This window comes from Tachyglossus aculeatus, chromosome 2 (genome assembly GCF_015852505.1).
Source record: "Tachyglossus aculeatus isolate mTacAcu1 chromosome 2, mTacAcu1.pri, whole genome shotgun sequence".
Classification (NCBI taxonomy): Eukaryota; Metazoa; Chordata; class Mammalia; order Monotremata; family Tachyglossidae; genus Tachyglossus; species Tachyglossus aculeatus.
This window is the reverse complement of record NC_052067.1, coordinates 29,879,677-29,901,484: the sequence shown is the minus strand read 5'-3', so window position 1 is coordinate 29,901,484 and position 21,808 is coordinate 29,879,677. Positions and strand designations below refer to the sequence as shown.

The window sequence follows — 21,808 nt, the reverse complement described above, 5'->3', positions numbered from 1 at the left end:
GAGACTACAGGCTTGTTGTGGGCAGGGAATGTGTCTGTTTTTTGCTGTATTGTACTCTCCCAAGTGCTTGGTACAGTGCTCTGCATACAGTAAGTGCTCAATAAATACAACTGAATTGAATGAATGACTATCAAGTGCTTAAGGAATACAGATCCGAGTGTTCCTTCACTAAGCTTTACTATGTCCCAGTTCTGAAGGGAAGAATCCTTTAAACACACTGATCACATCTAAGTACATTTTCCCTTCCTTGTAATCTCTTTTCCTATAAACCAAGAGAAAGTATCATGTTCGCTCAATTTAGAAGTCCCTTCATTCCACTATTTACATGGCATATTGACAAGAGACAGAAAATGAAGTGACTATTCAATCCATCAGTCATATTCACTGAGTGATTACTGTATGCAGAGCACTGACTAAGCACTTAGGAAAGTACCAGGCAACAGAGTTGGTAGACACGTTCCCTGCCCACAGGGAGCATACAGTCTAGAGGAATGCTGGAGAGAAATAATAATAATAATAATAATAGTGATGATAATAACTGGTATTCGTTATGCGCTTACTATGTACCAGGCACTGTACTAAGTGTTGGGGTGAATACAAGTAAATCAGGTTGAACACATTTCCTGTCCCACATAGGGCACCTAATCTCAATCCCCATTTCACAGATGAGGTAAATGAGGCACAGAGAAGTGAAGTGACTTGCCCAAGGTCTCACAGCAGACAAGTGGTGGAGCCAGGATTAGAACCCATGACCTTTGGACTCCCATGCTCTATCCACTAGGCCATGCTGCTACCTTCCTGAAAATACTAATAACTCTGAAGGAGGCTGTATTTAAGGGAGCAAGTGTGTCTTTAGGTACAGGCAGTCCTTAGATTTACAATACAACTGCTTTTTTAAAACTATACGTTAAGTTGAACACTTCCAAGCCAGAATCAATTTCCTTGTAGGAATAATGCTGTAAGGGTGGGATGATTTCCTGAACCAAGGTTGCGTATTTTTTTTTAATCAACTCGCTGTCCCTCTATGAATTGTGAACTCAGTCACTTAAAAGAGAGTATGATGGCTATACTGATGTATTTATATTGACTCAGTCAGGTTTTACACTAGAGTAGCCTACTTTTACTTAATATGACATTAAATGGATGAGTCAGCCTTCGGTAGTGATTGGCTAATGCCTGGATCCCCGGTCTCTTCCATCTATGCCTCCCCTGCCCTCTTTAAACTTTCCTTTACCCTACTGAACTCTTTAAAGTTGTTTCTTCATTTCCCAACATTCTCCCCTTCTCTCCCTCCCTCCACTGCCTGGAGACAGTACCTTAGAGGAGGGCATTGTTTTCAAGTTGAAACCAATGTTTTGTAAATCTGAAATGGGGTAAATTTAGAAACATAAATTCTAAATGCTGTAAATCATAATCTGAAACACTTAAAGTCAAGAAATGCCCGTATGCAAAAAAAGTGGTCATGTGGAAAAAAACATTTAGTATCTGGGCATAATTCAAAATAAACCTAGCAGGAAACTGACCTTTACACTGACCATTTTAGTAAGAGATCATGGTGTATTACTTGACAGAAAGTATTTTGGTCCACGATATATTGGAAAAAAACAGCCGACTGGCCAAATTTGAATGTTGTTCAAAGAGTACATCTGCCACTGGATATCTGCGTCTCCCACTGGCTTAAAGACCATTTAAATAAAAGCTGTGACAGTAACAATAGACAGAAGCCACCATAGAACAACCTATCCTAAAAGTGAGAGTTTGACAATACCACTGAATGTCAAAGAATCTTCTAAGAAATCTAAAAGTTATATTCATTAAATGACACCAAGGCAGGTTGTGATTTCATTTTGATCCTGGGAAAAATTATTGAATGCTTTCAAACTAAATGCTCTTCAGCCGTAAAATAATGAACAGCAATGTGGGGTTCTGTTCAGAGATGCAAGTGATATACCAGCATAGTCAGTACCGCATTTTGATCCCTGGGTAGAATGACAATCCGGTGCTCTTTGATGAAGGCTGATTTAAAAGATGGTCAATGGTTAAATGACTACCAAGACAACCTCCAATCATAAACAGCTGGGTCTAGGGTAAACTATTGATGGTCACCAAGCAAATCTGACAATATATTACATACGGTTAAAAACCTGAAGGATTCAGCTAAAGGAAATGACTGGTGAGCACACCTATATGTTCCGCCTTCGATGTGAGCACAAACATATCCACAATCAGATTCTATGAACAGTGTGTGTACCTGTGCCAAAGCATGTACGTGAGTGTGTGAAAAGCAGTATGGCCTAGTGGCAAGAGCAGGGACTTGGGAGTCAGAGGATGTGGGTTCTAATCCCGGCTCCGCCACTTGTCTGCTGTTTGACCTTGGGCAATTTGTTTCACTTTTCTGTGCCTCAGTTACCTTATCTGTAAAATGGAGATAAAGATTGTGAAGCCCGTATGGGACAACCTGATTACCTTGTATCCAGCCCAGTGCTTAGAACAGTGCTTGGCACATAGCGCTTAACAGATACCATTATAATAATTATTATATATTATTAATTAATAATAATATATGATTATATAATTGATTGTAATTGTTAATTATTATATGTGCATGAACCTGTGCCAGTCCAGGGGCATCCCTGCTACACACAACATGTGGAGGTTTGGTTAACAATTTACCTATTTCCTGGGCACTGGCAAACCAAATGCAGATTGAAAAAAACATTTTTCCCACATTCTCTTTTAGTAGCATTACTGATACTGTTAACAGTACTTTTCTTTCCACCCCAAACCTCGCCTCTTCCTGACATTCCAGTCACTGTAAACAAACACCCACCATCCTTCTTCTCTCACAAGCCAACAACCTTGGCATTATCCTTTGACATCTCTTGCATACAATCCGCACAGTCAGTCGGTCACCAAATCCTGTCACTTCCTTCTTAGCAACATTTCTAGAATTCAACCCTTCCTCCCCACCCAAGCTGCCGCCGCCGCTCTGTCCCATCTCAACTTCTGCATCAGCCTCCTTGCTGACCTCCCTGACTCCAGTCTCTGCCCACTCCAGTTGATACTTCACTCTGCTGCCTGGATCATTTCTGTACAAAGTAATTCTATGAACATCTCCCCACTCATCAAAAGTCTCCATGTGATGCCCTTCCATCTCAGCATCACAAACACTTCATCATTAGCTTTATAGCACCCAATCATCTCTCTCTCTCCCACCATAACCCAGTACACACACTTCACTCTTCTGACACCTATTTATGTGCTGTGCCTCAGTTATCTCTCTCACAACCCACCTTTTACTCAAGTCTTCCATCCAGCCTGGAACCGCCTCACCTTCCTTTTTGATAGACCACACTCTCCCCATCTTCAAAGCCCTACTAAAATCATATCTCCTCCAAGAATTCTTCAATCAATCAATCTTATTTATTGAGTGCTTACTCTATGCAGGACACTGTACTAAGCACTTGGGAGAGTACAATATGACAGATCTGGTAGACATGTTTCCACTCCAGACGTTCCCTGTGAACCCCATTTGTGGCAGGAACTGTGTCCAACCAGTCCAAGAATAACCTGTATCTACCACAGCACTTAGAACAGTGCTTGACCCATAATAAGCAGTTAACAAATACAATAATAATAAGCTTACCCTCTAAGCAGGGAGGCAGACATTAAAAAAAATTATGGGTAGGTATCTAAATGCTGTGGGGCTGAGGATGGGGTGAAAAAAGGGAAAAAATCCAAATGTAAGGGTGCTACAGAAGGGAGAGGGAGTAGGGGAAATGAAGGCTTAGTTGGGGAAGGCCTGTTGGAGGAGATGTGATTTTAATACTGCTTTGCAGATACGGAGAATAATTGTTGGCTACGAGTGGGGAGAGAGTCCCAGGCCAGAGGCAGGATGTGGGCAAGGGGTCAACACTGAGAAAGACAAAATCAAGGTACAAACAGTAGGTTGGCGTTAGAGGAATGAACTGAGTGTGTTGAATTTTAGAAGGAAGTCAGCAAGGTAACGAAGGAGGCAGCCAAGTGTTTGAATGCCCTCTAGTTGAACTGGGAGATGGTCTGATTGAAAGCTTCTGCCTGGGGGTACCAACCTTCCTAAACTTATTTCCCTTCCCATTCCCAACTGGCCTGGACTCTGGGAATTCCTGAAGCCTCTTGGGGAGGTAGAGATGTAAGTGGGGTGAGGGATGGGCTAAGCCATTGGAAAGACTGAAATACAGTCTCTCAGGTAGATAAACTGGGGACAGAATGCCTAATGTAGGCACAATTCCTATAAAGTGGAACTAGGATTATTTGGCCTTCGACCGATTAATCTTTCTTGCACAGTGCAATCCCCACTAAAATTAATTTGGCTTGTAATGTTAAGGGTACTCAGTGCAAATAAGATTCACACCAAAGCTTGCTGTTTGAACTGGAAAATTCTCATATGAAGCAGAGACTTAGCTTGGAGGAGTTGGGGCAGTGTTGGTTTATTACAATTACTTGAATTTCCCAGGCAAATAATCCCAACAATGTCAATAAAGATACCTCTATAAGTTATATTACTATCAAGTTTATCATTGACACAATACACTTTCCATTCTGTTAATTCTGGGCTTTGTTTAAAAGCTTTGCTTCCTACAGATCACTCCAAATCACACTGATACATATACCCACCAGGAATAAGATTAAAGGACTACATACTTTGAGGTATAATTCCAGCTCTCCCTTTTAAAAATACCCTTACGTGCTACAGTACAGTGAATCAAATAGTTGAAGAGGATTCACTAATTATGAATATACATTTTCAAGTGATGGTAAGAAGGGTGGAGAGAGCAGGTCATGAAACAGATAGGAAGAAGCTTCAGGATATAGAGTCCTAATGAATGTGTGAGTAAAATGATGAGATGCCACAATAGCATCAAGATTGCAAACTGCTGGGATATGAAGGGTGCCAAATAGCAGCACTGTAGAAGAGGAAATCACTTGAAATGGTACAAAGTATCATCATGAAAGAGGTTTCTTCTAGCATTAGGTGGGGGTGTGAGGCATGATAACAGTATGAGTGAAAATAGGCCAAGAGAAACTCAAGCCAGCTTCTATAAGATTCTCAGATTCTATCTCAACTTCAATTCTTTATCTTTGAGGGTATTTAGTGAGATATTCTTTTCAAATTATATCATCTTGAATTTCAAAGGGCAGTCAGTTAGTAAAAGTTTACTGAGTACCCTTCTGGGTGCAGATCATTTTTCTTTTGGTTTTAAAGATTATTGACGGAAGGAATCTGGAATTTAATTTGGCAGTGATTTCATTATACTGAATTTGTATTTAGGTCCAAATACTCTACTTGGTAAATGTTGCTATTGCTGCTGCTGATTGTTGGTTGGGGCATTCTATTATTGTTCAGATCCTTGGACCTTTCAAAAGGCATTGATTATAGTTAAAATATCTGATTTTAATAAAAGCCAAGTTTCCTGATTCATAGCTCCAAATATTCATACTTCTTATTTTACTTATACGAAATGTGGCAGGAAAAGGTATGAGTATTATTCATTCATACAATCATACTGATTGAGCGCTTACTGTGTGCACAGCACTGTAAGTTCTTGGGAAGTACAAATCGGCAACATATAGAGACGGTCCCTACCCAACGACGGGCTTATCAAGTATGGTGGTCCAGTGGAAAGAACATGGGCTCGGGAGTCAGAAAACCTGTATTCTAATCTCAATACCACTACTTGCCTGCTGCTTCCTCTTCTGTCCTCTACCTGTTCTCCCTCCTACTTAGATGGTGAACTTCCTTTGGGACAGGGACTATAACCTGATTAATTTGTATCTACCCCAGTGCTTAGAACAGTGCTTGACAGATATAACAATAATACTAATGAACTGGTGGAAAGAACACAGGCCTGCGTATCAGTGGACCTGGGTTTTAATCTCGGTTCTGCCTCCCTCTTCCTCCTCCTTCTTAGACTGAGCCCCATGTGGGACAGGGACTGTGTTCAATTTAATTATATTGTGTCTTAGGACTTAATTCAATGCTTGACGTGTAAAGTGCTTAACATTATTCTTGTATTACTCTTATTTCACCATTAACAGATGAGCTGTCATTACTGATTCTCATACAAAATTGCCGCCTTGGGATCAGGGGCACAAAATTATCAGGAAACGTTCTACTCAATCATTCAGTCAATGGAATTTATTTAGGGTTTACTGTATACATAGCATTGATCAAAGCGCTTGGGAAAGTACAATACAATCTAGTTGATAGACACAGTCCCTTCCCAAAAGGAGCTTACTCTAGTCATGGGTTCTAACCTAGGCTCCGCCACTTGTCTGTTGTGTGACCTTGGGCAAGTCACTTTTCTTCTCTGGGCCTCAGTTGCCTCATCTGTAAAATGGGGTTTGAGACTATGAGGCCCACATGGGACAGGGACTGTGTCCAACCTGATTTGCTTGTATCCACCCCAGCACTTAGTACAGTGCCTGGCACAGAGTTAAGTGCTTAACAAATACCATTATTATTATTGTTATTATGATTAGAATGGGAGACAGATATTATAAAAATTATGGCTATTTATAAAAGTGCTGTGTGGCTGAGGGTGAGGTGAAAATCAAGTGCTTAAAGGGTAGACATCAAAGTGTATAGGAGAAGCAGAAGGGAGAAAGAGTAGGAGAAATAAGGGCTTAGTAGGCGAAGGCTTCTTGGAGGACATATGATTTTAATAAAGCTTTGAAGATAGGGGGAGTGGTGGTCTGTCATATATGAAGGGAGAAACAGTTCCAAGCCAAAAGGAGGATGTGGGCAAGGGGTCAGCATTGAAAAAACAAAATTGAGGTGCAGCGAGTAAGTTGGTGTTAGCGGAGTGAAGTGCCCAAACTAGGTTGCAGCAGGAAATCAGTGGTAAATTAGGAGGGAACGAGCTGATTGAGTGCTATAAAGCCGATGGTAATGATTTTCTGTTTGATGAGGAGGTGGATAGGCAACTACTGGAGGTTCTTGAGGCGTGGGGAGAAGGGAGATATGAACTGAAGTTTTTTGTAGAAAAATTATCTGGGCAGCAGAGTGAAGTATTGACTAGAGTGGGTAGAAACAGGAAGCAGGGAGGTCAGCAAGGAGGCTGATGCAGTAGTCAAGGTGGGATATGATAAGTGTTGGGATCAGGGTTGTGGCAGTTTGAAAGGAGAGGAAAGGGTGGATTTTAAAGTTGTGAAGGAAGAAATTTACCTCTGGGCTTTTCCACTGACTGGCTCAACGAAGCCATTTTCTTTGTTACCAAAGAATATTTGCATTAGTAAATATGCATAAAAAGGGGATATTCAGAATGGCCTCCTATTTGCCTGTAGCATGCTGCAAACACCTTGAGAACAAACACAATTATATATTGGTGTTTCCATTCTTACACAACACAGTATGATCCTTTTTTAATCACACTGATTGTCCTTGTGACAATTTGTTTGGAGGGTTGGGTCAGAGAAGATGGAGGCAATGAACTGAAATGCTCTCCAACATGCTGTGACTGACATGTAATCCACCATGTAAACTCTGTTGTACATGATGTATTGGTGGTGATGGAAACATGACCCCTTTTCAGCTTACTTCAGATCACACATTAATCTTCTGAGCAGAGCTTCATAAACCTGTGGAAAAGCTTCTTTCTAGCACTTCTGTTGTGAATTTTATGAATAAATGATCGGGAAACTACATAACATCTGGAAACAGCAGGTATCAAAGGACTTGGATTTTTTTATGGATGTATGCCTTGGACACAAACACTGTACAAGTTTCCGTGGCCAATCATTTATGCTATTCCCAATTACCCCATTTGGAAGGCTGCACCATGAATGGAAAATGGAAGTTATCTACTAGGAAAATGCAAATATTCCTTTTAGAAAAAGAATCACCAAACTATATCTTCCCTTGAGCAACTTACTCAACAAGAAGAAGTAATGCTTTGGTTTTCCAAATTCTTGGACATGGGTGTTTCCTTAACTTTGACTTTAAGCAACTTTGACATGGAGATACATTCTCTAATAGCACCCTATTGAAATAAAAAGTCCCTGGCTACTGCTTTGATTGTCACCGATACACTTTACAACTTCTATTTAGGGAAAGTGATTATCCAAGAAATAACAGACCACATTTCCATACCTCTGAGATATAACCATGGGGTCACTTTAAAGATTTAAATTTCAATTCTTGATACCAGACCAAAATTCTGGACCCAGCCTCTCCCTACTCCTACAAAATTTCCTTTAAAAAATCAACAAACAAAAAAACCCCACCCATCTCTCAATAGGTAGCTCCTCTTCCAAATGTATCAATTGATCCCGCAATTCATTACAGAACATGAAAAACATGAAGAACTTCAATCAAGAGAATTTGAGTACCTCCTTCCCTCAGAGAGTTTAAAATCTAGTGAGGGAGATGTATATTAAAATAAATTACAATTAGAGGAAGTACTAGAGTATAAAAATATGCAGCACATAAGTGCTACGGGGTGGGTGAATCAAGTATTTAAGATAATTTCAGAAGGATTTTGATGATGGAGAGCAAAATGATCTGAAATATTTGCAGAGGGAGGAAGTTGGGCAGGAGGGTGACAGAGTATGAGCAAAAAATCTGTGGCAGGATTGATGAGAACGAGTGCTGATGATAAGTCTGGCTTGTAGGGAATGAAGTGTGAATGCCAGATGAAGTGAGAGAAGATAAATAGGAGTTGAGTTTTTTAAAACAAATGATCAAGATTTTCTGCATAAAGTGTGAAGAAATGCACAACCATTGGAGGTTTCTGAGGAGGGGGGAGAGGTTTGATGAATGAGGTTTTGGAAAAATAATGTGAGCAGCAGAGTAAGGTAGACTGGAGAGAGGGAAGAAGATGATGCAGAAGCCAAACCAAGATATGACAGATGCCTGGACCAGTGTTTTAGCCACTGGGATGGAGGAGAAGGGATGGATTCTGGAAATGCTGTGGAAGAACAATGGACAGGATTTGGTGAGAGACTGAATATGGGGGTTGACAAGGAAAGGGACACGGATAATGCTAAGGCTAAGGCTTGAGAAATTAGAAGGAAGGTAGTGGTATCAAAGGTTGTTTGAAAGTTAGATGGAGAGTAGGATTTAAGAGGGAAGATGAGGAGTTCAGTTTTGGACATGTGAAGCTTAAAGTGGTGTTGGGAAATGCTGGTAGAGATGTCCTGGAGGCAGGAGAAAATATGAGACAGCAGTAAAGGAGAGAGGTCATGGCTAGCAAGATAGGTTTGGGGAAAATCTCTGGTTTCTAGATCCCATCTAGTTCCAGGCCATCGTGTCCCATTTGGACTCCCTTCATAACTTCCTGTCTGTTGATATCCTCAAACCTACTCTCTGCCAAATTCAACTCCTGCGGCCTGTCCCTCCCATCAATCTCTTTAGTATCTATCCCTGGCCTGGATCACTTCCACTGCTTCTGCACTTGTGCCTGGAACCCTGATGATGGAAATTCAGGCACCTTCGTCTCTAGCTTCTATACTTTCAATTTCTTGTTTCTACCCATCAGATCATAATTGCCCTCTTCAAATTACAAATCTTTAGTCTCAACTATTCTTGGACACACTAGCAAAATGTACAGTCAACTCACTCCTCCACAAAGTACTTTTGTAGTCATGGTTTTCACACATTCAGAATGATTGCATACTAAACTATTTCACCTATCCTTTTAGGCTGAAAGCTCTTTGAGAGCATGGATTAATGCCTAGTCTTCACTATGAACTTCAAACATGTATGGTTCCCTGTGAGAGCTCAGTAAACAGCTGCAGACTCACACACAGCCAACACTCAGTTTGGGCCATAAAATTCTTGAAACACTAAAGTGAAAAAGTTTGAAACAGTGAAGTCATTTAAAAATGGAGTTTTTTTGCATTTTTCATTTCTGAGAAATTAAAATTCTGCTCTGTCAGACTGTCACCTAGGGCAATGCAAGACTGCTGAGATGAGAGAAGGCTGATAAATCCAGTTTTACCTTGGCCTCATTCTGAAAAAGACTATAGATATGCAATATCCAAACTCGCTTTAAGGTGATTTTGGTTCCATTTTGGAGCAGGACACACAGCTGTGTTATGTGCAAAGAATACTTATAGATGGGAGATAGAATGCTTTTACTACCTAAATGTGCTTTTACTAGCCAAATGTGTGAGTATATATACTATATATATATATAGTTACACATAGATATCAGTGGTATTTATTAAGCAACTTATTGTGTGAAAGCACTATACTAAGCCCTTGGAAGAGTTCAATACAATAGAGTTGGTAGAACTGTGGTCCCTGCCCACAAGGAGTTTATAGTTTATGCACACACACAGAGCCTGTATATGTGACAGACACACAGATACTTACCCAATACATTTCCTCTAAAGCACAGGGTTGAACAAATGGCTTGGAGGGAAAGTCCCCCAGCCCTCTGTATCATGGCCCACCAGATCCTAAGCTAAAAAAAAAAAAAAGCCCTCCAGGAAGTCACACCACCAGACTGAGAAACTCCAGCCTGCTCCTGCGCCCAAGATATTTATGTGGGGGGGAGGTTATTAGGGGGGATATGAGGTAGGGTGTCAGGTTGTCTCATCAGAGTTCTTCTGCAGCTTTTTGTAAAGCAGGTCTCCAGGGCATTAGATTTAGTGGCAAACTGGAAGACAACCGGAAGCAGTGCAGGGAGAGTGCTGTGAGCTCTCATCACGCCCACAAATCTTCGATTTTCTCCCCTGCCTGGGCTGCCTAACCTGAGGACTGAGCCAAACTATAAACAGTGCAGCTGTTTTCAATGAATGATACAGCAAAGACCACATATGCTTTGACTGTACACACAGACACATGCACATGTAGAACTACCTGTTCTTTATATGGATTATACAGATAATGTTTTCCTTCTTCGCTAGCTCTGTCCTTTTGAAATTCCTCTCATTATTTTGTCTTTTTAAATTTTTTTGTAGTGGATGTTCCTCTCTATTTTTACTGTTTTACTTTATCTGTGTTGTCCACATCCCTCCCCTACTCAAGCAACAGACTTCAGCACATACACAGGCACAACCAAGGAGCAAGTGAGAGCCAAAGCATTCTGATGGGACTAGAAATAATGTTTCTTTATACAACAGCTTTTCTCTTAAGTGACAGGAGAATCTGTTCAATGTTAGCAGATATATTAAATGGAAACAAGGATATTTTCTAACTGTGTTCCGTAATCATTCTTTTGGCAACTTTGAGAGCCCATCTGGCATACCTGTTCCCTTATGCACTGTGAAAAATTGTTCGAATGATAGTATTTATTATGATACAGCATCACTTTTCCTAAACCTTCAGGTACAGTATTCATGTATTTAAAACACGTACTCAGGCAAATCCCACTACATTCACCTGATGCTCAAAAAGGCTTTTGTTTGCAGAAGCTATCCCAAGTGGCAATCAACGACTATTATTGCAGTGAAGAAAAGGAATTGGCATCAATTGCACTTACCTGTTCGAAGTGAAGATAATTTAGCTGGTAAATCAGAATCCTGCACCATCCACTTGAAACAATGCAATCCGTGGAATTTAGGAAAACAAGGCTTTTTACCACCAATACCATATTGGAAGTTCCTCAATATACGGAATACCATTTCCTGCAGGGTTTATGGTTAAATCTACTCTGTCATAGTTAGTTGATTTGAATAAGGTTACTACTTACGCCCTTCTGAAAAACAAGACTTCTTACCAGGGAGAAAAAAAATCTATGACATGACTAGTGATCATCTTAATGTGTCACATATCGAAACGAGGGGGAAAAGATCAGAATTGCACAGGAAGGTCTAACGAAGCATGAACTGATGTAGCAAGTCCATAAACAAACAGACATGGAGTTAAACAATGAAGACCCAACAACAACAACAAAATAACAATGACAACAACAAGGATTATCGCTTAACCTGTTTTGTCAGAGCTGGTATTGATGGTATTGGTAGTGATGGAAGTGAAGGTAGTCTTTGCGCTGTCCTTGGCAGTAACAGATTTCTGCTTATTTTTCATGGCTTCCAGTGCTTTGAGCTTCTTGGCATGTTTAGTGCCTTTGTAGTGGGCCGCAGCCTGGCTCTACAAAGGAGAACAAAATGAACCGTCCAATCAGGCTCATTTCTAAACTGACATTCTCTGTATTAGGACAAATACAGACTACCTTTCAATAATGGGTACCATTTGTTCTCTATTGGCAGACTCGCCACTGCGGACTACATGTAAAATGATGTCTGGAACGTAATGGAAAAACATTAGAATAATCTCTTAATAGGTGTGTTGCTATGCTGACTTCTGATGAAATAAATAAGTTATTCCCTAGAATAACTTGTAGTGCACTGAGGTAAATCAGCATGCCTTAACACATCATCTTGCCTTTGTTTTGTAATACTTTACTTCCAAGGACCACAGAAAAATAATCACCCTTTCCTTCTTTGCCGAAAAGATATGTATTGAAACATTATGCTGTGTGTTTAATTTTAATACAGGGTTTTCAATGGGGCCTACATAGGAGGGTTCAAACAAGCATATTGCAAATGAAAAGCAAGATCTGACAATTCAAAGAATAAGCATCATCTAAGTTTTAATGGACCCTTTCACCTGTCTTCCTTCAAAGCTAGCCTGTGAAATCAAGGCTAGGGGCATTCTCTCAGCACCTGAATGTTATAGACTCTGGCCTAAATCTAAATGGCCTCTGATGTATTTTGACTACCTAAAGCAATAAATGATGGCTATACTGTATCACCAAGGGCTTCTATAGTGCTTTTCAAAGCCTTATTTTCCCTTCTTTTTTAAAAAAAATCAAAAACAAGTATTGGAGGGAAATATTAACCAAGGAACATTTTTCTAATGTTGAATACATAAATATAAAGAGGGTTATTAGTGTCTGTTGCCAATCACTTCTCCCCATTTATACTCTTAGACTGTTACTCCCCCAGGGGGGAGGCACTATGTCTAATTCCCATAGCCGTCTTCTCTCCTGGTGCTTAGTACAGTGCTCCGCACACAGTAAGCACTTAATAAATAGTATTATTACTGCTACTCATTAAAATCTTTGTTTCAGGAGTGAGAGTCAGAAGACATGGTTCTAGTCCCAGTTTGGCTACTTGCCTGCTGTGGGACCTTGAGTAAGTCACCTAATTTCTCTGTGCCTTAGTTTTATCATCTGAAATTGAGCATAAAATATTGGTTCTCCCTTCTTGTTAGTCCCATGTAGGACAGGTGTCTGATGTGATTATATTGTATCTACCCCAGCCCTTCAGCACAGTGCTTGGCACACAGTAAGTGTGCCACTTCGTTATTATTATCAATAACATTGGTGAGAAGGGAATTTCCTACTCTTAGAGCTTGACTGCTAAGCTTCAGCCTTTCTTTATTCTAAATCTGCCTCTTTGCTGAAGAGGGATATCAAATTAATAAAGAAAATCCTGGACTTAGGCCTGTTTACTTGGTCTTAATAAGGTCAAAAAACCCCAACTGCTTGGGGGTAGGTATATGCTAGAAATTGAGGGAATAGTGGCATTTAGCTAATCTAATAGTCGTAGAGTCTGTTAAAAACCCATTCCTGAGGAAAGGAAGGTCATTCATTCAATTGTATTTATTGAGCGCTTACTCTGTGTAGAGCACTGTATTAAGCGCTTGGGAAGTACAAGTTGGCAACATATAGAGGTGGTCCCTACCCAACAACGGGCTCACAGTCTAGAAGGTCACTATGTCCTGCCAACGGCGAACTTTTCTCAAAAAAAAAAAAAAAAAAATAGGTCATTCATTAGATGAAAAATAAACATTCCCAGTCACGGACATGCAAAGGAAATGGGTAAATCGGTACTAAAATGGATGACTCTGTTGGGCTGCAGCAGAGAGCAATGTCTCACTTTTAATGAGAGTTTCTCAATTCACCTTTAATCTAGCTGTCCAAGGAATTTTAAAAATTAAAATGAAAAATTCATTCGCATTTTTGTGCACATGATTCTTATTCTGATGGTCAAAGTAGTCCTTTTAAAACTGAAATCCTAGGTACCCTTATTGAAAGAACACTGGACAATGAAGTTAATTATTAGAAACACCTTGTACAAATAGCACAGTCATGCATCATTTACAAGTTTCCAAAGGCACATAACAACAAGACATACATTTTGGCTAGAACACTGCTAGGGAATTTGGGCACATGCATCAGACGACAAGCTCCTGTGGTCTGGGAAAAAAAAAAATGGCTTCTGCACATCTGAGCAAGTCTGAACAACATGAATATTACAATATAAGCTGTCTTTAATATGGGGCTTTAGGAGAGTCCCACCCTCATATTTCAGAAAAAGTGAATGTACCCTGCTGAATCCTTTTAAACCAAACTACAGTAACTTAATAAGCAGAGTGAACAATCCAATCATTCAGTTTTTACAACTGAATGTACATATTCTATGTTTTATTTAAACGATGAAAAGTACAGTGGTCACATATTCTGAGAACCTGGAAACAAACTTAATTTTCCTCCCTACTTGGGAGTGTTGGTGACCTTTTTTGAAGGTCTAATGTGTGAATATAACACTGCTATGTTTGGAAACATCTTGATGAAATTTAAACGTAAAATGGTTGCTACTTTGTCCATTATTTACTGCTTTCAAAATGATGCTAGTTCACTCATTTTATAATTTTCTGCATCTACTTCTGGCATTTTAAATTTCAAGTCTGCACTATATAGTTTATGAAGGTTCCCCAGATTGTTTCAAAATAACCACCATTAGTAGATAAATCGAAATTTGGTCTATAAATATATGATTATTTTCTAAATATCAGAAAGTACAGATACAATGTTCACCAGAGATCATACTCTATAATTGGAGAGTTGTGCTGGAACCCTACAATAAGTCTATCACAGTTTCTCACATTTTCTTTAGCCTTGAATACACTGGAGGAAAAAAAAAAATGAAATGTCTCATGGAATATCTTTCTCAAATGGCAAGGAGGCATTTAACTTAATACCTTTCATTCATTCAATCATATTTTTTGAGTGCTTATTGTGTGCAGAGCACTGTACTAAGTCCTTGGAAGAGTACAGTATAACAATGAACAGGCACATTCCCTGCCCACACAAGTTTACACTCTAGAGGGGGAGACAGGCATTAATCTAAATAAATTTACAGATATGTACATAAATGCTGTGAGGCTGGGATGGAGGGGATGAATGAATGGAACAAGTCAGGGCAACGTAGAAGGGAGAGGAAGAGGAGGAAAGGAGCACTTAGTCAAAAATCAAATCTGTTTCTCAGAAACCATGGAATCAAAGAGCTATAATAAATGTTTATCTCAGCTCAAAAATCTGTGTTGACGAAAATCATTAGGAAGACGTGAGGATTATTTTAGACCAATATACAGAAATAGCACCAAAGGAAAAAATAACTGGTGAATTACCTAAAACTCTAAAATGCTAAGGAGTTAGGAATGTAACTCAGAGGTGGAGTCTCTAACCAGCAAAATGGAGTGAAGAGTTTCTTGGTGAATCTGACCAATGAAGAAATTTCCCAAATTTGAAAATTCAGACAAAAAGACAACTCAATCTTTCTGTTAATAACACTTGTATTTGGGCCTGAAACCTGGATTCACCTCGCCTTTTAAATATAGCCTAACTGCAAAAGCAGCCATTACAGGAAAGCAATTACTTTTTCTTGTAGTGGAAAGGAAGCCATGCTAAAACCAACTCTGGCACAATTTTGCAAAGCCTGTTTCCTGTTATGCAATTGCTCATCTCTGATTGTGGGCATGTTTCTCCAAACTTAAAATATATCTGCTCTAGATTTCATCATTAAACAATCCTTCCTAACTAGAAGCAAACATGAGAATAGAAGCAGGGAGAAAAATCTCTTTTTCTTACTATCATTAAGATAATTCTTTGAAATGATGGGAAGTTCCAAAGGAAAAAGGTCCTATGAAGAGAATGCCTAAGAAGTACATGCATAAGATGGGGGTTTGGGGGACACAGGCACGGTGGGAAGGGTGGGAATACTCGCATAGTTAAGTTATATAAATAAGGAAGTCTTTGTATTCCTATCAATACATACAGTGGCTGTGTTAATTACAAGAGAAGATACACAATTTGATAGTAAAGAGGCCTGGAAAAAGAGTACCGGTCAGAAACTGAGGAAAGACTCTCATGTAGGCAGAGAACTAAAATCTATCAATTGGTAGTATTTATTGATCCCCTATTGTGTGCAGAGCAATGAGCTAAGCATATGGGATAGTACAGTAAAATTAGTAGTTATTATTCCTCTTCTGAATCTAGCAGGGGATACAGACAATAAAAGAAATTACAGCTAGAAGGTCGAAAAATGTATAAGGATGTGGGCATTAGTGATTTGGTTGGATGTGAGGGCTTAAGTGGAGAAGGAAGTGCTAAAGTCACAGTTGGAAAGATATGAAGTGGAGAGATTAGATATTAATCAGGGAAGTACCTACCTCTTGAAAACTGACTAAATGCTGCTCACAAGCAGAAATACTTTATGCAGAACTTTGTTTACGAGAGCAAGAGAACTCAACCTAAGAAAGGATTTTCAGAAGGTTGTAATATTTTAAAACACAATAGGGGAAGAATCTTATTCAAAGTTTTAACTATTGAAGCCTGAAGAATGACTATGAAGTTAGAATAAAAAAGGGAACACATTATGTGCTGATAAAACTTGAGTTCTAGTTACTGATTATAAGTCAAACTTTTTAGATATTGCAATACTGAATTACACTACAACTTTACATAGAGTGATTCAAATGAAGTCTTTTTACACGAATCATAGTAAATCCCTAAGGGTACATAAGAGCATTTTGATACAAAGAAAGCTCTTTATAAACTAATGGTATTATTGCTATTACTACTATAGTAGATAATGGGCCGTAATATCACAGTAGTGAATGTAAGAAATTTGCAATGCTATCAGACTTCCTATGTGTAACTTCCAGTCTGGGATGCCCTGAGACAAATAGATTAAAAGGAAATGGGCCCAAAATGAAAAGAAATGCAGTAAGGTAATAGGAGTTTCTCACATTTGCCTAAATGCTCTCCTTGACAACCGCATCAGCCTCTTAACTGACCTACCTGGCTCCTGTTTCTTCTCCTCTCCAGTCCATATTCTACTCTGTTGCATAGATCATTTTTTTCTAAAACAAAAAAAAACCCCAACAAACAAAAAACCCTCTCAGTCCATGTCTTTCCTCAAAAATCTTAAGATTGCCCATCCAGCATTCCCTTTAGGGCAGTCAATTGTCTCTTCCTCTCCTTCCTTACCTCACTGATTTCCTACTACAACCCAACCTTCACACTTCACAACTTTCACGACACCTCATCTTTCTAGCCACCGACCCCTTGCCCACAGCTTCCTTCTCGCTTGGAACTTTTTCCCTCTTCAAGAAGAAGATATTTTATGAAAGTGAACCGAGTTAGAAGACAGTCTGAAAGATTAATTGAAGCAGTTTAAAACCTTTAACTGTGCAATTAATGTTGGAATACCAAATATGCTAATATTTATCATTCAGGAAAAGGCATGAGGATGATGAGGAAATAACAGAGGAAATGTTCAAGAGGTAGCAAGTACTGGTGAGATGCAGAACAGTGGGGCAGGACAGAAATGTTCAGTTGTTCACAGTTAAAAGCTATAAAGGGGCAAGCTGTTGTTTAAAGTCAAGACGAGACAGGATTGATTCACAATGGAGACGTACAAATGTTCATATCCCTTCTTGTTATCTCTCATCATTTGGGACACACTGATGTCAACCCTGAGCCCCTCCCAGCTTCAGAGCCTGACTGGCCATCCTGGCAAGCCCATTTTCCTCTGGCCAAAGATAGGACTTTTCTTGGCTTCAAGCTGCAGAGCTCCCTCCAGTTCACTGGGAAGCAGCGTAGCCTAATGGATAGAGCACGGGCCTGGGGATCAGAGGACCTGGGTTCTAATCCAGGCTCTATCACTTGTCTGCTATGTGACCATGGGCAAGTCATTTAACTTCTCTGTGCCTCAGTTACCACATTTGTAAAATGGGGATTAAATCCTCTTCTATTTAGGCTGTGAGCCCCACGTGGGACAGGGACTGTGTCCAACCTGATTATCTTGAATCTACCCCAGTGTTTAGAACAGTGCTTGGCACCTAGTAAACGCTTTGACAAGTACCACTGAAAAACACACACATGAACCCCCCCCCCCCCCAAAACCATAGAACTATGTGGGTTACAAATTTCTGCAAAAAGATAGACATAATACATCCATGTGCCTTGTCATAGTTTTCTGCCTAACATCTCAGGTGATTTAATAAATGACTATTTTTGACCTTGCAATTCTTGACCTTACCCCAGGAAGTATATAAAATATAGCAACACATGAGGAAAAATAAAACTAAGAGATACTAATACACATCCAATTGAAATAAAAATTATGTATCTCCAAAGACATCATTTAAAATCAAGTTGGATATTTAATTTTGTATAATGAAATAAAACCCTAAAAAGTAAACCTATTTCTCCATGCTGACTGCTATTCTGAAGTCTCTACCAAGTAAGTGATTTTTCAATTACATTTTTTTCCTTTCATCATGTAGAAACTGAGAACTAAATCTTTTCATTTATCTAAATCATTAGCACATTTATGAATATTGAATTATAAATTATGAATTTATGAAAAGCAAGATTTTCATGGGTTAGGAATAGTCTCACCACAAGCCCATATGGCATGTAAATTACTTCAGAAATAAACTTAAAATTGAGGCTCTAAAGATCACAAACACATGAGCAATAATCAAATGTAGTTTACAAAATGAGAATAAAATGATCACAGTTCTCCCAGAGAAAAATGAGAGTAGTTCACATAAAAAAGGAGCTTTGGTGGTAGACATAGAAAGCAAGAAAACAAGTAACCAACCACTGCAGTTATCAAAGATCTGATTGATTTTTCAGAAATCTTGTTGTGCAAGTGCTTCCCACATTTTAATTTACCCTAGACTTTCTTTGCTCAGGGCAGTTTTTGTGTTAACCTTCTCAGTAACTTCCTTGATCAGCAACCAATAGTTTAAATCATATTCAGGATGGAAGAAAAAAAGGAAAACAAAACGATATCCTAACAAACAAGTAAACTTCATGAGTAAAGGAAAATATAATCCATAATCCAATGTGTATTAAAATGATCCGAAAACACCCAGGGCTAGCCTGTGTCCTTACAAATTTAAAGCTCTATTAAGGAAATTTCCAGAAAAGCACCTATCCCTCAGGCAGGTCAAATTCATTTAAACTGGCACTGTGATAAGATAAGCAATTTCTCTCTTGCTTATTCTATTCAAGAAAGTATGCTAAGGTGAAACTCAAGATAAATGGATCACAGTTCTAGCCAAGTACCTTCCAATTGTCAGGAAAAATGGAATTTAAAAACGTTTAAATTAGAACCTGACTTGAGCAGACCCATGGTTTAGATTATGTTTCCTTAATTATCTTTTCAAATTCCTTATACTTCAGTAAGTGTCCCATGTTGGCAATGTAATAACTACTTCTATTTATTTAACTGCCAATATGCAGTCAAATATGGAAAATTTCATAAGTTTATAATGGATCCCTCTGTATAAAGTGTGGGTAATGGCCTTACAGACCTTTAAGTTTGTTCATTTTGTGAAACCCATTAAGAACACAGAGTCAAAGGTAGAAATACAATGCCTCAACACCACAGTAGCTTTGAAACAATGAAAGATAGTTTTCTCACCATACATCCTAATCAGATGAAGAATCATAGTTTTCTATATAAATTAAGCTCTTCTCTGAATTTTAATTTAAAAGCTGTGAGGCTATTTCTGCTACATTTCTCTAGTTGAAGAAAAACTGTACATATTGCTACTTACCTGTTCTTAGCCTCTAATAGCAGTTAGTTTCATACTGACTGGCCATCAAATACTTGATGCACATAGTTTTGTCAAATGAACTGTTAAGCTAAAGGAAATCTGAGTGGGTGAGAGAAGCTAATTTGAGTACTTTCACCTGGTGCTGGTTACTAGGGAAACAGCTGGCTTTGCCTGGGTTCATTTCAATCATCCCTCTTGTTGAACTCTGAATTGTGGAGTCCCTGAGTGGATCACAGCATTAAATACGAAGAGAAGAGAGAACAGAAAGATTCTACTTTAAGTCTTGCTGGATCATTTCAGGAGAGTTTGGTAAGAGCTAAAGTCACACAGATGTCTAAATCCTGAAAGATAAAGTGCTTGAGGATATTTACCGCACTTTTACCTGCTTATTCAAAAAAGTGGAGAAAATACATTTAGTAGTATGAAATTAGCTTGGTTCACATATACCAGGCATTTGAAATGAGCAGTTATGGGAAACATGTGAATGGTGTTCTCTATGTGCACAATGCATTGGATTCTTTCTGTGCCACGTCTCCTTTTCTATTTAAAAGAACACCAGGGAATTTTCATGAAGTTTTATGGTAAAGCACCTGTCATGCACACAGACTATTAGGGAAGCAGCATGGCCTATGGAAAGAGCATGGACCTATGAGCCAGAGGACTCCATCACTCGTCTGCAGTGTGACCTGGGCAAGTCACAACTTCTCTGGGTCTCAGTTCCCTCATCCATAAAATGGGATTTAATCCTCCTCCTCCCAATTTAGACTGTGAGCCCCATGAGGACAAGGACTGTGTCCAACCTGATTAGCTTGTATCTTCCCCAACACTTAGTATAGTCCCTGACACATAAGTGCTTAACAAGTACCACTGGAAAAAAAAAATCTGTTTTGTAGCAGTTCATCATACATAGCAGTTAAGCTACTTTATGGACAGTTCTTTTGGGTAAGATTTGTCAAATTAGTAGCATAATTTTTTTAAAAATGTAAGTACATAGGATTAGAAAGGAAATGAAAATTGCACAAATAGTTGTGGATTTTAGGATTCATATAAACAAGATTTTGTAAGTACTTAAAAGTTAGAGGATCTTGGGTAAGGAAGTGATATTTTAGAAATAATTCATCTCTTTCAGGCCTCGAACACAATTTGGTAAATTACTGTTGCAGCTCCTGTTGAAACAAATGTTGTTTCATTCACAAAGGAAATTGTCTATGACTCCCCCAGAGTCATCTAGGGACTAAAGAATGACCAAACGAGATCCCAATGTGCTTGCATCTTTACATACACATGACTTAGTAGAAAGAACATGGGATGAGTCAGGGGACCTGGGTTCAAATCGCAGTCAGCCAGTGGCCACTCAAGTCAGCTAAATGCATTTATCTAAATGCATTTATTCAGTGCTTACTGTGTTCAAAGAACTGTAGTAAGTGCTTGGGGTAGTACAGTATAACAATAAACAGACACATTCCCTGCCCAGAATGAGCTTACTGTCTAGAGGGGGTAGGGGCAGATATTAAAATAAATAAATTATGGATATGTACAAAAGTCCGGGGGGGCTTTTATTCCTCAATGAATTTGACCTGAAGTGAACTTCTGTATTAAAAAAATTGCTACTGACAAGACTATGCAAAAAAAAGTACTTTGATAGCCTGCCAATACTTTGCCACCTTCATTCATCTCTGGCAAACCACTCAGAGAACCTGGATCAAGCATTTATTTCTTACTAACTCTGAACTGCTTGGTTCTACTGTTTTTTTCAGGGACTGAATACAGAACAATGATCAACCCCTTCTTAGGGGGTTTCCAAGCAGTAATAAATAAATAACAGTAGAAATACCAATAAGCTATTGGAAAGTTATTATATTTGATAGTCATGTTGCCCAAATGCCAGACATCTAGAGCAAACAATGTTGGTTCTCTCCTACCTCTCTGGTCACTCTTTCTCAGTCTCTTTCATAG

The 21,808-nt window shown here is 39.0% G+C and overlaps 1 protein-coding gene across 3 annotated transcripts in view; it reads right to left on the bottom strand.

Annotated features, from left to right (window-relative positions):
• The window catches only part of ZNF385D (zinc finger protein 385D), a 478,212-nt gene that overhangs the window by 68,023 nt on the left and 388,381 nt on the right, over positions 1 to 21,808 (bottom strand). For all 3 annotated transcript variants that reach the window (XM_038768528.1, XM_038768519.1, XM_038768536.1), the window contains one exon: positions 11,917 to 12,079. In XM_038768528.1, coding sequence (XP_038624456.1) covers positions 11,917 to 12,079 — 163 coding nt within the window. The remainder of the gene's footprint in view (positions 1 to 11,916; positions 12,080 to 21,808) is intronic.